Consider the following 12974-nt stretch of genomic DNA (forward strand, 5'->3'; position numbering starts at 1 on the left):
CTACTGTAGCTCTAAAACTAAAATAGGAACCTAGTTTTTCATCCAAAAGATAGGCAAAGAAATGATAAACAAACTATAAAACAGGTATGCAAGGAAATGCACATCCTAAGCTGACCTACTCCAACCTCAACTGAACTCAGAGCACTAACTTATTTGAATCAAGGACAGGAACTGGTTAATAAGAATGATCACCTGTTCTAACTTTAGATTCTTCTTCCTCCTTATTGAATTGTGAATTAAAAAACAAATAAAAACCACCGAAAACATGAGAATTCTTTAAGAAAAAAAATTTTTTTAAAGATTTTATTTATTTATTTGACAGACAGAGATCACAAGTAGGCAGAGAGGCAGGCAGAGAGAGGGGGGAAGCAGTCTCCCTGCAGAGCAGAGAGCCCTATGTGGGGCTCGATCTCAGGACTCTGGGATCATGACCTGAGCCGAAGGCAGAGGCTTTAACCCACTGAGCCACCCAGGCGCCCCAACATGAGCATTCTTAATAGAGTGTCTGACCCATAACAAAGGCTCAACGATGGTAGAGTATTATTTAGGAACACATGATTTCAATTTTCTGCTCTGAAACCAAGTCAAGGACATTCCCACTACTTAAAAATGATTACATCCTATATCTAGAAAGATATGAGCTCAGACCGTTTACTTAATAACCAGAAAGTAAAGGTTACTTTTCTTTGCACTTCCTCCCATTCCTGGTTGTCCAGCTCCATCAGGAAAAGGGCAGGAAAGGGCAGCACAAAGACGTTCCAACAAGTTACTTCTCACTTCTGCATCCAGTCAACTTCACGTAAAGATACAAACTTCAAAGTATTTTTTCTTTTCTTCACACTCATTTCAAGATTGACACAGCCCTGACTTTAAACCAGGTATGATAAATCTAACTGGGATGTGGAAGAGTGGGGGAGGGTATATGCACAACTAATGGAAAATAGGAAAAGACCAAGAGTTCTTTATCTTAGCACTAGATCAAAGATGTAGTGCCACTGTAGCAAGAAACTACCAGAGACAACACGGGCAAATAAACCTGGCTGTGTTCCAATAAATCTTCATTTATGGATGGTGAAATACGAATTTCATGTCATTTTTATTATGTCATGAAATATGCCTCTTTTAATTTTTTTCCAACCACGAGAAAAATGTAAAATCCATCCTAAGCTCATGAGCCATACAAAAACAGGCAGTGGGCCAGAGCTGGCCAATGTTTCTATGTAAACTATGTTTTGGACCTAGCCAGCAAAGACTTGAATTTTGAGATATCCCCAGTCAGGTATTTAGAGATCCTTTATATCTAGGGCAGAACAAAAGTGACTTTGAGAATTTTAAAGGGTGTGTGTGTGTGTGTGTGTGTGTGTGTTGTTTAGGTGTGTTTTTCATTCACATTTCCTAAAAAAACAAACAGGGTGCAACATAGTTTGAGAGATGGAATAAATAGCTAAGAATTAGGTATATATATATAAGGGTATATCTTAGATGTGATTTTTGGGCATCAAAAATTCCAAGGGAAAAGTGTGAATGCTCTGTAGAGGTGTAAGGCTCAGAACAAGTTCTGAGCCCACTTATGTAAAAGTGTTAGCTAAGGAGTCCACTGTTTAAATTCCAAAGTTAAACAGTTCTAGCCAGGTCATGAGGGACGGCCCTAAAGACAATCTATACGTGTATTCACAGCCTTTATATAGAGAGAGTCTTTGGGTATAAATGAATATCCGTGTTTCATCCAAATCATAAGGGAAAATAATTTCCAATTATTTCTTAGTCATGTTAGAATCTAGCCAAAATTAAGGACATGTTATAGAACTGAAGACTAAGGCCCACGGGACACTTTTTCTACTAGTAGTGACAGCTACTATTTAAATAACATAAATCGCCACAGCATAATCCTCAAACGTAGAGATTAATGTTCTACGGTACAAAGTATGCAAGTGTAGTAAGTTTTGGATTCTACTTTGTACTTTAAAATAAAAATCTGTAATAAAAAAAAAAAACAGTGTTTTTCATGTCTTTCACGGTGTTCCTTCCTTAAACACTGTGTTTTGTTTCAGAGCACAAACTTCTATTTTAACTTATAAGAAAAATGTTTTTTTGGCAATGAGCACAGCTCTTTTTGTCTCTAATAGTTCTGTTAGAGTCCATAAACATACCAAGAAAGTGAACACAAGCGTGAGAAGGAATGCAAGCAGGAATGGGTCTTGTGCAATAAGGAGACAGTGTGAGAGATGTTTGATATTACTTGCATTCTAAGTCAAACAACTGCTTACATGAAAAGCACCTGCTGGTCTTGGTTCATGTGCCAAAACCTTGCTGTGCCTTGAGGGGAAGAACTGTGTCTAATTCATCACTTGCATCTCTATTTAGCAGAGTAGGCACCCAATAAAAATTAACTGAATAATACACGAAAGCCATTAGCCCTATAGCATTACACACAGAATGATAATGCCCCTGCCTCATAGGTCGGGGGTGAGGATTTTGAGAAGTAAACGATGTTAAATAACGGCAATTATTTTTATTCATTTTAAGGAGGAACAAACTGAGGTACAACAAGATTACATAATTTGTCCAAAAGAGTGGTGCTGAAATGGGTGTGCCTACCTTCTCTGATTCCTATTAGTTAAGAAACCTGATTTAATACTAAACATAGGCTTCCTATAAATTAGAAAAACAAACAACCTGACTCTCAAATTAACAAAAAGTCCACAGAAAAACAGATAAATGCCTACCTTTCCTAGTGAAGCAGTGCACTCTTAAAAAAAGGAATAACAGTCATTTCCTCTGCGTGAGAGACCAGAGAAATGGTAGAAACATGAGTCCCTTATTGTCACCAGGGAACTACATGACCAGAATGGGTGGCAAAATTTTCCCCCTTAACCCAGTGGAACAAGCAATACTTCCTTTTTTTTTTTTTTAAGATTTTATTTATTTATCTGACAGAGAGATCACAAGTAGGCAGAGAGGCAGGCAGAGAGAGAGGAGGAAGCAGGCTCCTGCTGAGCAGAAGGCCCAATGTGGGGCTTGATGCCAGGACCCCAAGATCATGACCTGAGCTGAAAGCTGAGGCTTTAACCCACTGAGCCACCCAGGTGCCCCAACAAGCAATACTTCTTAAGAATTATTCTTCCTCCTTTGATTTAAAGTCAAGACAAAAGAAAAGTATCCAGTTGTTTTGAAGGTCATTTTAATTATATAAATAACTACCTCCTTGGGCATATAAGCCATTTTATTCATAGGTACTTTACTACTGTCTGAAAATAGTTAAAATATGGTTGGTCTCAAATATTAATTTTTTAAAAAAAGGAAATTCCTTAGGACCCCAAATCTGAAATCAAAACTGCTTCGGTGGGGTGCCTGGGTGGCTCAGTGGGTTATGCCTCTGCCTTTGGCTCAGGTCATGATGTCAGGGTCCTGGAATCAAGCTCAGCTTGGGCTCTCTGCTCAGCTCTGCTTCCCTGTCCCTCTCTGCCTGCCTCTCTACCTACTTGTGATCTCTGTCTGTCAAATAGATAAATGAAATCTGGAAAAACAAACAAACAAAAATTTAAAAACTGCTTCTTGTAACTTTCACTCTTGATCAAGAATAGATTGGAGTGTATAAGCAAATGTTGACTTTGGAGGCCACTACCCACCGCCTACCTGGTTAGCAAGTGAGAACTCAGTATTTTCACTAAACCTCATAAAATGTGTAACAATTCAAACTCTGAAGGCTTTAAATTCTATCTAATCCAATCAATTCAAAGTTAATACATCAAAAGTACCTAAGAGACACCTAATACAGTATGAAGTAAATTCTAATAATGTTAATATCAATCACAGTCCTTTAATTCTACTATTCTCTTCAAAAGGTAATGAAGGAGTTGATAGTTTTCAAATAAATGCTTCCCTCCCAAACTACTGCTCTCGTAGTATATATGGTAGCTAAAAGACAAATACAAACTAACATAAGTTTAAAAAAGCTTCCTTGACATTTTCTTTCCTGTCAAATTTAAATATAGAATTTTAAAAAAACTCTAAAAAATGAAGTTATAGAAAGAAAAGAAATATTACACAGCAAATACTTAAATCAAGAGTCCATAAACAAATTTAAGTACTACACAGTAAATGTAATAAAAAGAAAATTTACTCTCTTTACTGCAGCCTCCTGTTAGCAGTAAAACAGGAACACTTATCTCAGAAACAGAAAATCTAAACCCTTCAGTTAGCATAGTATTTTAAATATGGGTTAATGTTGCAGGGACTTTTTAGAACCTAAAAATCCAAAATCAATTTTCAATAGCTGTAACAAAAACTAAAACTGCGTTGTTAGAGGCAAATTAACTTTGGGAAACAAACAAGACCCCCCCCCCCCCCAACCTTTTAGTTAAAAATGTCTCCAGATTTTTGATGTCCTTCCTTCCTAGGTTACATTCAATAGCTTCTGCATTCCTTTGCTGAATACATTTCAATAACAAAGAATCCTCTAAGAACACCCCACCCCCCACCCAAAACACCACGAACTAATCTCACCACCAAAATCCAAAGAAAAATTCCACACAGAAACTATGTTCTAATAGGTCAAAGCAACCTATCTTTAAGGGGGAAAAATCAATTGTTTCCAATTTTAAATATTGCTTTGATGATTATATAATTTTTAAAGACATAATACTGCAGGGTTGGGGAACAGCTAAAAAAAACTTACAGGTTTTGTGCAGACATGGAAAAATGAATTCTAGTTTGCACAGTTCCAATCCAGCACAATCTTGGGATTGTGTTCAATCTTTAATTACAGACTGAGAGATTCCAGTGGAACCTCTTCAACGTGTATTCCCCACTGCTGCATCCACTTGGACATGAATCTCGCCGCAATCACTAGGTACCTTGACCTCCAGCCAACCATGACTTTGCACTCACCTTAGCTCTTCCTCCGGTAACCCATTTAGTTTCACACTATCGGGGCGATCCCGTCTTCTCCGATAGAGACCTGAGTGTGATAGCTCTTTAAGCTGTAATGCAGTCATATTTCTCTCTACACATCAGTTAACTGACAATCTGAAGCACTTATGCTGAGCAGCGTGGCTGCTAGGGTCCAGAGAGAGCGTATCTCTTGCCGGGACCTCAGCACACCTGACCAGAGTTGGAAACCTCCAGGCAAACGGGCTAAGCACAGCTTCCTGTTTCTCTGTTCGTACACACCCTCCTCAGCAAGGCCTGGCCCGCCTTATCTCTGGGCCTTGCACCTTGGGGAGGAGGGGGAGAGGGAGAGTCAGTGACGGGGTTGCTCACATGTTTACTAACAAGCAAAGTTTAATTGTTATGAGTAATCACACCAATTCCTTTATAAATCTTTCCAGCATCATTCTGAATTAAAATTGGGCTAAAAAGCTCCAGTAAGGTAATGACTAAAGAAGGGTCCTGCCCTATTTTATTTGCCAGGAAATCCACTAACACCGCACAAGCAGCTGTCAGTTTAAAGAAGTGCCTGGTCATCATGAGCTCTTTGGGATACTTTCCTTAAAAAGAAAAAAAAAAAAAAAAGGCAGAATTGTGAGGGAAGCAGTGCAATTCCTCTCTCCCTACTCTACTTTAAATCCTCTTTAGAAAGGAAGGAAGTGTCTTTGCTTTTCCCCTAAATTATTATTCAAAAATTCCTAACTGAAAGGAACTGAAAGTGGTTTGTTCTATCAGCCTCCACTCAGTGATTTTCTAAATGTAACTACCTATTCTAAAAATTCCCTCCTATCAAATGTGCACCTCAATGTAACCAACACTGTCTGCCTAAAGGTGTTTTGGGTGCCTAGATGATAAAGTTAGAAAGAAGTTTTATGGGGTGTAGGTTGAGTGTCTGCAAGAGGAGTCTGCAGATAATGGAGTACAAATAACTGTAAAGCAAATACTTTATTGCTACTGTTACAAACGATGTTGGTACAACAACACACAAGGTTCTAGCCTCCACTTCTGATTCAATCCCACTCAATACACATCACCATCTCACAGACGCAGGTTAGATCCTTGGCAAGTTCTTAGCTAATAATTTGACTTCATTGTTCTAATAATTTCTCTTTGAGTAATCTGTATTAACTTCTTTCCCTTCTAGAATCCCCTCTTATTGAGAGAGAGAGATGTCTCTGAAACTTCTTTTTGCACCAAGGGTTAAAGAATTAACATATTCCATGAGGGGATCTATATTATAAATACATAGATTAAGGCACCCACAAAGAAAGGGGAGCCTATACTTACTCCTTCACTCAAGACACGTAGATGCTAGCTTCCCTCAGGGCTACAATTCTACCATCATGGAAAACAGCTTCTTACTGCTGCCATCAAAATATATGTTTTTGAAGATGCAAGAAGTTACGAATTTTGTTATAAGACTAGATTTTCTTCTTAAGATTTTATTTATTTAGTTGACAGAGAGAGACACAATGAGAGAGGGAACACAAGCAGGGGGAGTGGGAAACGGAGAAGCAGGCTCCCTGAAGAGCAGGGAGCCTTTTGCAGGGTTGGATCCTGGGACGCTGGGATCACGACTTGAGCCACCCAGCCGCCCCTGTTATAACACTAGACTTAAATAGTCACGAAACACATAAAAAAAATCAAGTGACAAATGTATCTGTTTCTCTTTCTGGAAAAGGAAACAAACATATAAAAGGGGTAATACTGGGGGCCTCTGGGGAATTTGGCGACAGGAGCAGAAGAAAACTTTTCTGTTACAAAGTTCTGCTCTGAACTTTGAATATTCTGCCTATTCAAAGATAAATGAAAAAATTTAGAAGATTTATATATCTTTTGTACAAAGCCCTAGTATCCTACTGAGACTTAAAATACAGAAAAACTTAAAGTTTACAGTAACAGAAACATATATAATTAGGATTCCTAAAGTGTCTAATTCTCACATTTTTCTCAAGATAGGTGTGAAAAACAAATGAAGAGAAACAACCACCAATGTTCAGTTTCTTTTTTACTCAAGGCATCAGGAGAGAATAGATGCCTGCTGAATAAAACACAAATTAACTTGTAATTACTACAAACACAGAGACCTCAACATTATTTTTTTTCCTGTTTCAAGTATTTATTTAAATTCCAGTTAACATACAGTGTAATATACACTGTATACAGAAGCCTCAACATTAGATAATATTTGTTTCTACAAAAGATATAAATAAGTGCTTGATTTTTAAAAGAGCTTTAAAAGAAATAATGCAGCATGCTGACAAGGAAAAAGTGCTTGGCAACTACTAAAGGTTAACGAGACAGGAAACACCTCTCTGTGTAGGACGAATCCTGTATTTGATGAGTCTAAGGTTAAAAGGATGTGACCAGAAAAAAAAGAAAGTTCCAAGCTATATAACAAACAAACTGAAACAATTCTAGTCCTCTGACTTTTAAAATGGCCGTAATGACAAATGGGAATTTCAGTAAATCAATGCTTATGGTCTAAGGAAATTGTCACAACTGAGTAAAACTAAATTCGGGGGCTTAGGGTAAAGTGCTTCTCACAGTATCTTTTCACTGAGAGGCTTCCTCTGTCCCCAGCACTCCTTCTGATGTGCTCTGAGATTTTACTGAGCTGTAAGAAGAACCAAGGTGGAAGATACACCGGCACAGCTGGGCACGTGCAGAATTTCTGAAAGGGAAATTCACAAATGCCACAAAACACACGACTGACTGACCACTTCATGAAGCAGCTGGATTATCAAGTCCTCTCCTCCCAACAGTGTTCCTGAACTTCAGCACCAAGGGAGGGAGAGCACACCCCTGGATCACACAACAAGGCAGTAACTGGCAAAGATGGCCTCATTTTTTTTTTTTTAAACTTTCACTCTTTTCCAGAGAAACAGAGTGGTCAGTGGTGCCTTCTGCTGACAGTACAGAGGGAGACCTATGCTGGTGCACTTTGCTGTGGTCTCTATACGGGGAAACATTTCTTTTAGCCCTCTAAACATCTCAGAAGACCAGTCTAGCCTCCCATTCATTGAAGAATTCCCTACTCTCATTCTGCACAGGGCCTCACTCCTACACATTATCCTTTGCCTGAGGTTCTGGCTCTCCTTAGAGGCTTGCAGGGCTGAGGTGCTCACTACTACACAGAACTCCTGGGGCTTTCCCTAACCCCCATGCCCAGTGGTTGTTAAGGAACAAGAGCTCACAGAAGTTATTAAGGTGTGCATCTTCTATCCCACTTCCACTATAGTGCAGCTGGTCTATGAACCTAATTACAACTTTTTGTTCACTTCTATCCAAACTGTTGGGTTCTCTTTGAACCTGTACTTTGACATAATTAGATATCTAGCATACTTAGATATCTGTTCCAGCTTAACCTCATCAGAATAGCTGATAATTCTCTTATAAGTTTAAGACCTTGGTTGAATGACTAAATACAAAGTTCTTTGGAGCACCAAACAGGTCCTATTTTGCCAGGCTCATATCTAACCCAGTTGTCTTTCGCCTTTCAGAGGGCCGGGGACATTTTATGAATCTGATGAAAGTAAATAACTCCCAGAAAATGCATGTAAGCATAAAGTTTTATAACCATTTCAGGGAATTAATAGTTTCTTCAGAAGCTAACAGATGGACTTTACCTTGGATCTTCTGATGTGCACTGCTCTCCCCCTTCTCTGAAAACCTATAGCACTTCAGAGCAGGACTTTGGTTCTCATTTGTTCATTTAGTGTGTATTTACTCGGTGCTGTACAGTGGGCCGGATAGTTTCAGAAGAGTTCCTTTGTTTCCCCTTCACTTCTCAGAAAGATTGGTTAATCTTTCTGCCTCTGAGCTTACCCTCTTCTAATCTATCCTCCAAATTTCAAAGTGCTCTTTTAAAATAAACTGATCATGTATTGATCCTGCTAAAAAACTCTTCAATGGCTCACTGCCATGAGTCACCAACAGAACCCTGCTGAGCCTGCATCCTCCTCACGCCAGCACTTAACTCTAGTGGTTCCCACGACAGACTTCATTCACTTCCTCTCACCTCCTGGCCTTTCCACATGTGGATTCATAGGACTAGAAGATGGACCAGCTCCTAACCATCCCACCGGGACTCATCTCTTACAAAAAGCATTTCTAGACCCTAAGCACCCACAGCTCCCTTTCTGTTGCTCCCAGAGTGCCTTCCCCCCACAGCTGTGCTTGCTTCCTTCTGTCATCATAATCATATCGCCTTGTGAGAGGTTGTTTACCTACCTCTCCCTTCAGGATAACAGGTCTGCAAGGGTAGCAACATATCTAATTTACAACCATGTCTGCAAGGCCACATACACGGTAGACATTAGTTAAGTAAGTTCTTTGGTTTAGTGGTTCAACTGACTGACTTTGAGAGCCTAATCACTTTACAACACTACTTGTGAGATTCAAGCTCCACATTTCTGAAATGTTTTTTTTTTGGCATTTAACACTAAACATTACCTAAATGAGATTGAAAAAAAAAAACAAAAACAACAAACCATTTTATTTATTTATTGGAGAGAGAGAGATTGAGAGTGCATGAGCAGTGTGGATGGGCAGAGGGGGAGGGAGAAGCTGGCTCCCAGCTGAGCAGGGAGCCCGACGCAAGGACCCCAGGATCATGACCTGAGCTGAAGGCAGATACTCAAACAACTGAGCCACCCACTCATCCCCTAAATGAGATTTTTAAAAGGGACATCTATTCCATGGTTTTGCAAAAATTTACTTTTGGTGAGACTGTAGAAACTCAGAAGTTTTTCATATTTGTAGAGTTGAATAGTACCTCCCACTGTATAAATACTTTGGGATAAAAATTTTTAAAAATTAGCCTAGATTTTTACATCTAACTGACACAGTCCAGTTTTGTTTTTTTTTTTTTTTAAGATTTTATTTATTTGAGAGAGAGAGATCACAAGTAGGCAGAGAGGCAGGCAGAGAGAGAGAGAGGGAAGCAGACTCGCCGCCGAGCAAAGAGCCCGATGCGGGACTCGATCCCAGGACCCTGAGATCATGACCTGAGCCGAAGGCAGCGGCTTAACCCACTGAGCCACCCAGGCGCCCCACAGTCCAGTTTTTTTTAAGTTGAAGTATAATTAACGTACAGTGTTATATTAGTTTTGAGTGTACAATATAATGACTCCACAATTCTATATATGACTCAGTGTTCATGATAAGTGTATGATTATGACATAGTCCAGTTTTTAGTGAACTTGGTCCAAGTACTCCTTCAGGCATGAGAGGGTAAAGAATCTAGTTAAACATCAAACCTCTAGGGGCGCCTGGGTGGCTCAGTGGGTTAAAGCTCAGGTCATGACCTCAGGGTCTGGGGACTGAGCTCTGCATTGGGCTCTCTGCTCAGTGGGGAGCCTGCTTCCCCCTCTTTCTGCCTACCTCTCTGCCTACTTGTGCTCTCTGTCTGTCAAATAAATAAACAAAATCTTAAAAAAAAAAATCAAACCTCTAAAACTGATCATTAGTGTTACTGAACTGTCAATCTTCCTCCAACAAAGAAATAAGACCACAGCAAACTGGCTTCTGTGGCAAAGTTAGAGTTAGTTAGAGTACCTTTTGTACTAGCTACTAAGAGAGCCTGTAAACTGGTTAAACAGCTGTACATTTCCAGGACATTTACTTCCTTGTGTGACATACTGTAGAAGAAGAATTTTATATTTTGCAATTAACTTTGAACTTAATGGAAACGAATCCTTTTTTAGTTTAAATTTTATCTTATGAATAGTCATTTACTGGGGAAAGCAAACTTTCTCAAGTCAAGCAAGAATATCATCCTTTCTCACTATGTCTAACACCTTCCTCTCCCAAACATTTGCTTATCAGCCATGCTACCTCCCTAAATGAGACCTTCCAAGAGTGTTCTGGGCTATCAACAGGAAGGACCGACCCAGGGTTGAAAACAAATCTGAGGCAGAAGAGTTCAAACTCTAATATGCCGAGTTCAGATTAACCAGAGCAAAGAATATGAGAAGGCAGAATCAACGTTTGCAAAAAAAAAAAAAAAAAAAAACCCAGAGTCTGAAAAAAAAATCACCCCAAACGAGATCCCATTCATAAGCAGATGACACTGCAACTGCCTACAAGTCCCTCTGAATTTTTTCTTTAATCAGCTTTTCTGTAACTCACTCAAGATGGACACACCAAGTGGACAGGCTGACCTAACATGACTCATTCTGAGTCAGAGACAGACTGAAGTTTCTCTCACATCTAGCAGCCTGAGGTCATTGCAGTACTTTAGGTTAGACAACGAAAGAATGTTTTCAGTGCAGTGACGCAGTGTGTCTGCAGCATCTCCACAGCTGGGGAGACCAAAGAGACGGCAGAATTCCTTTAGGAGTTCCCTGGACACCATAAGATGACCCTGGGTGTACTGCGTCAACAGGGGGAGCAGGACCAGTTTACCACATCATTGTGATTGTCAGTGGACACCATTTTAAGGCCATCAGTCTGTTTGCGCTGCTTGGGTAATTTTTGATTCAACTGTTCAACTGGATGCAGCATAAAAAAGGAGGCAATGAAGAGTCATCTGGGGGCGCCTGCATGGCTCCGCCTGGCTCCGCTGATTAAGCAACTGCCTTGGGCTCAGGTCATGATCCTGAGGTCCAAGGACCCAGTCCAATGATGGAGTCCCAGTACTGAGTCCCAGGATTAAGCCCTGCATAAGGCTTCCTGTTCTGCAGGGAGTCTGCTTCTTCCTCTGACCCTTCTCCCTCGCATGCTCTCCCTCTTAAATAAATAAATAAAATCTTTAAAAAAATTGTTTTTAGATGCTGCTGTCAAAATATGGCAAGTTTTCCAAGCAGATTTCAAAGAAATTTGGAGTAAAATTCCAAGTAACTTATCCCATCCACATTTTTAAAGGACTAAGTACAGGGGAAGCTGGTGTAAGAATACAAGAAGGAAACCAGAAGACATTCCACGTTTGGCAGCTTGCTTGCTTTGGTTGGCATATAAGTACAGGAAGTCATTTAACTATCAAAGCCCTCAATTTTTCCATTTAGAGACTGAATCAGATATCAGTGGTCTTTTCTCTAGATTAACATGACTTGATTTTAAGAGAGGACCTGAGTAACATGATGTGCCAATCTTGAAGCTCTGGCAACACACTTTACCCCTAAGTCACGGTGTTAGTGAGAAATCCCATTCCTGAGTAAATCAGGATTTATATATCAGCTCTTCAACAAACGGTGCCTGGAGCCTAACACGTGCCAGTTCTCAGAGTGCAGAGGCAGGAACAGAGAAGAAAGATACTAAGCATCTCTTAACTTTTCTTGATTGTTGCTCTCCTCTTCACTTTCTCTTTGGATCAAAAGAGCTGCTCCAAAGATAAGCTCTAACAAGGATATAAATACCACGAAAAGGTATACTGATCCTTCCGGCTCCAACACACTCTTGCGGCAGAAACAGAGGCTCCTCAACAGAGCCCTGAAATTATAGGGAAGGAACAACGAAATAGCTTGTTTGCAGGAAGATTATACTCCTCCTCCAGAAAGGAGGAAATTGTAACGTACCTCATATGATGTACTAAACATGTTTTTGGAAAACTGAATATAAGATTAAACCTTTGTAAACAGAATAATTTTTTTTGGTGTAGTCGGCAAAACAGATAATTTTTAATTCTCTAAGGAAACTTGTTTTAAAAAGAAATTCTATAAAAAAATTTCTACTGGTAATATTTCAATAAAAGAGAGCTTTCCTGATTATCCAGATTTTCACATAATTCAACTTACATGTATTTTGATATAAGTTTTTATAACATTGCTATTTTGTTTCTACTCCTTCTACCTGTCTACCTCACAGGGCATTCATATCTGTGGAGCATATCTCTAAACTAATCCCTCACTTGGAAAAACACAATAGGTGAAGCAATTATGTGTAAGAGGACGAAAGAAACAGTCATTTCCACATTCTAAGGCTGGTAAAGTCACAAGCCAGCAACTGTGGTCTTCTGAAGATCTGGAAGAACAAACATGGTTCTGCTCCCTGCCCTAGAATTTCAGAGGTCTGTCTTAAAAACTAATCCACAATACCCTATAAGA

At 39.5% G+C, this 12974-nt stretch overlaps 1 protein-coding gene across 6 annotated transcripts in view; it reads right to left on the bottom strand.

Moving 5' to 3' along the window:
* The window catches only part of LIMS1 (LIM zinc finger domain containing 1), a 138105-nt gene that overhangs the window by 52956 nt on the left and 72175 nt on the right, over positions 1–12974 (bottom strand). Inside the window, exon 1 of one of the 6 annotated variants that reach the window (XM_045981261.1) lies at positions 4891–5134. The exons of the other annotated variants lie outside the window; for them this stretch is intronic. Coding sequence (XP_045837217.1) covers positions 4891–4997 — 107 coding nt within the window. The 5' untranslated portion in view covers positions 4998–5134. Of the gene's footprint in view, positions 1–4890; positions 5135–12974 lie in introns of those variants that run through there. 6 annotated transcript variants of the gene reach the window in all.

Source organism: Meles meles, chromosome 16 (genome assembly GCF_922984935.1).
Source record: "Meles meles chromosome 16, mMelMel3.1 paternal haplotype, whole genome shotgun sequence".
Classification (NCBI taxonomy): domain Eukaryota; kingdom Metazoa; phylum Chordata; class Mammalia; order Carnivora; family Mustelidae; genus Meles; species Meles meles.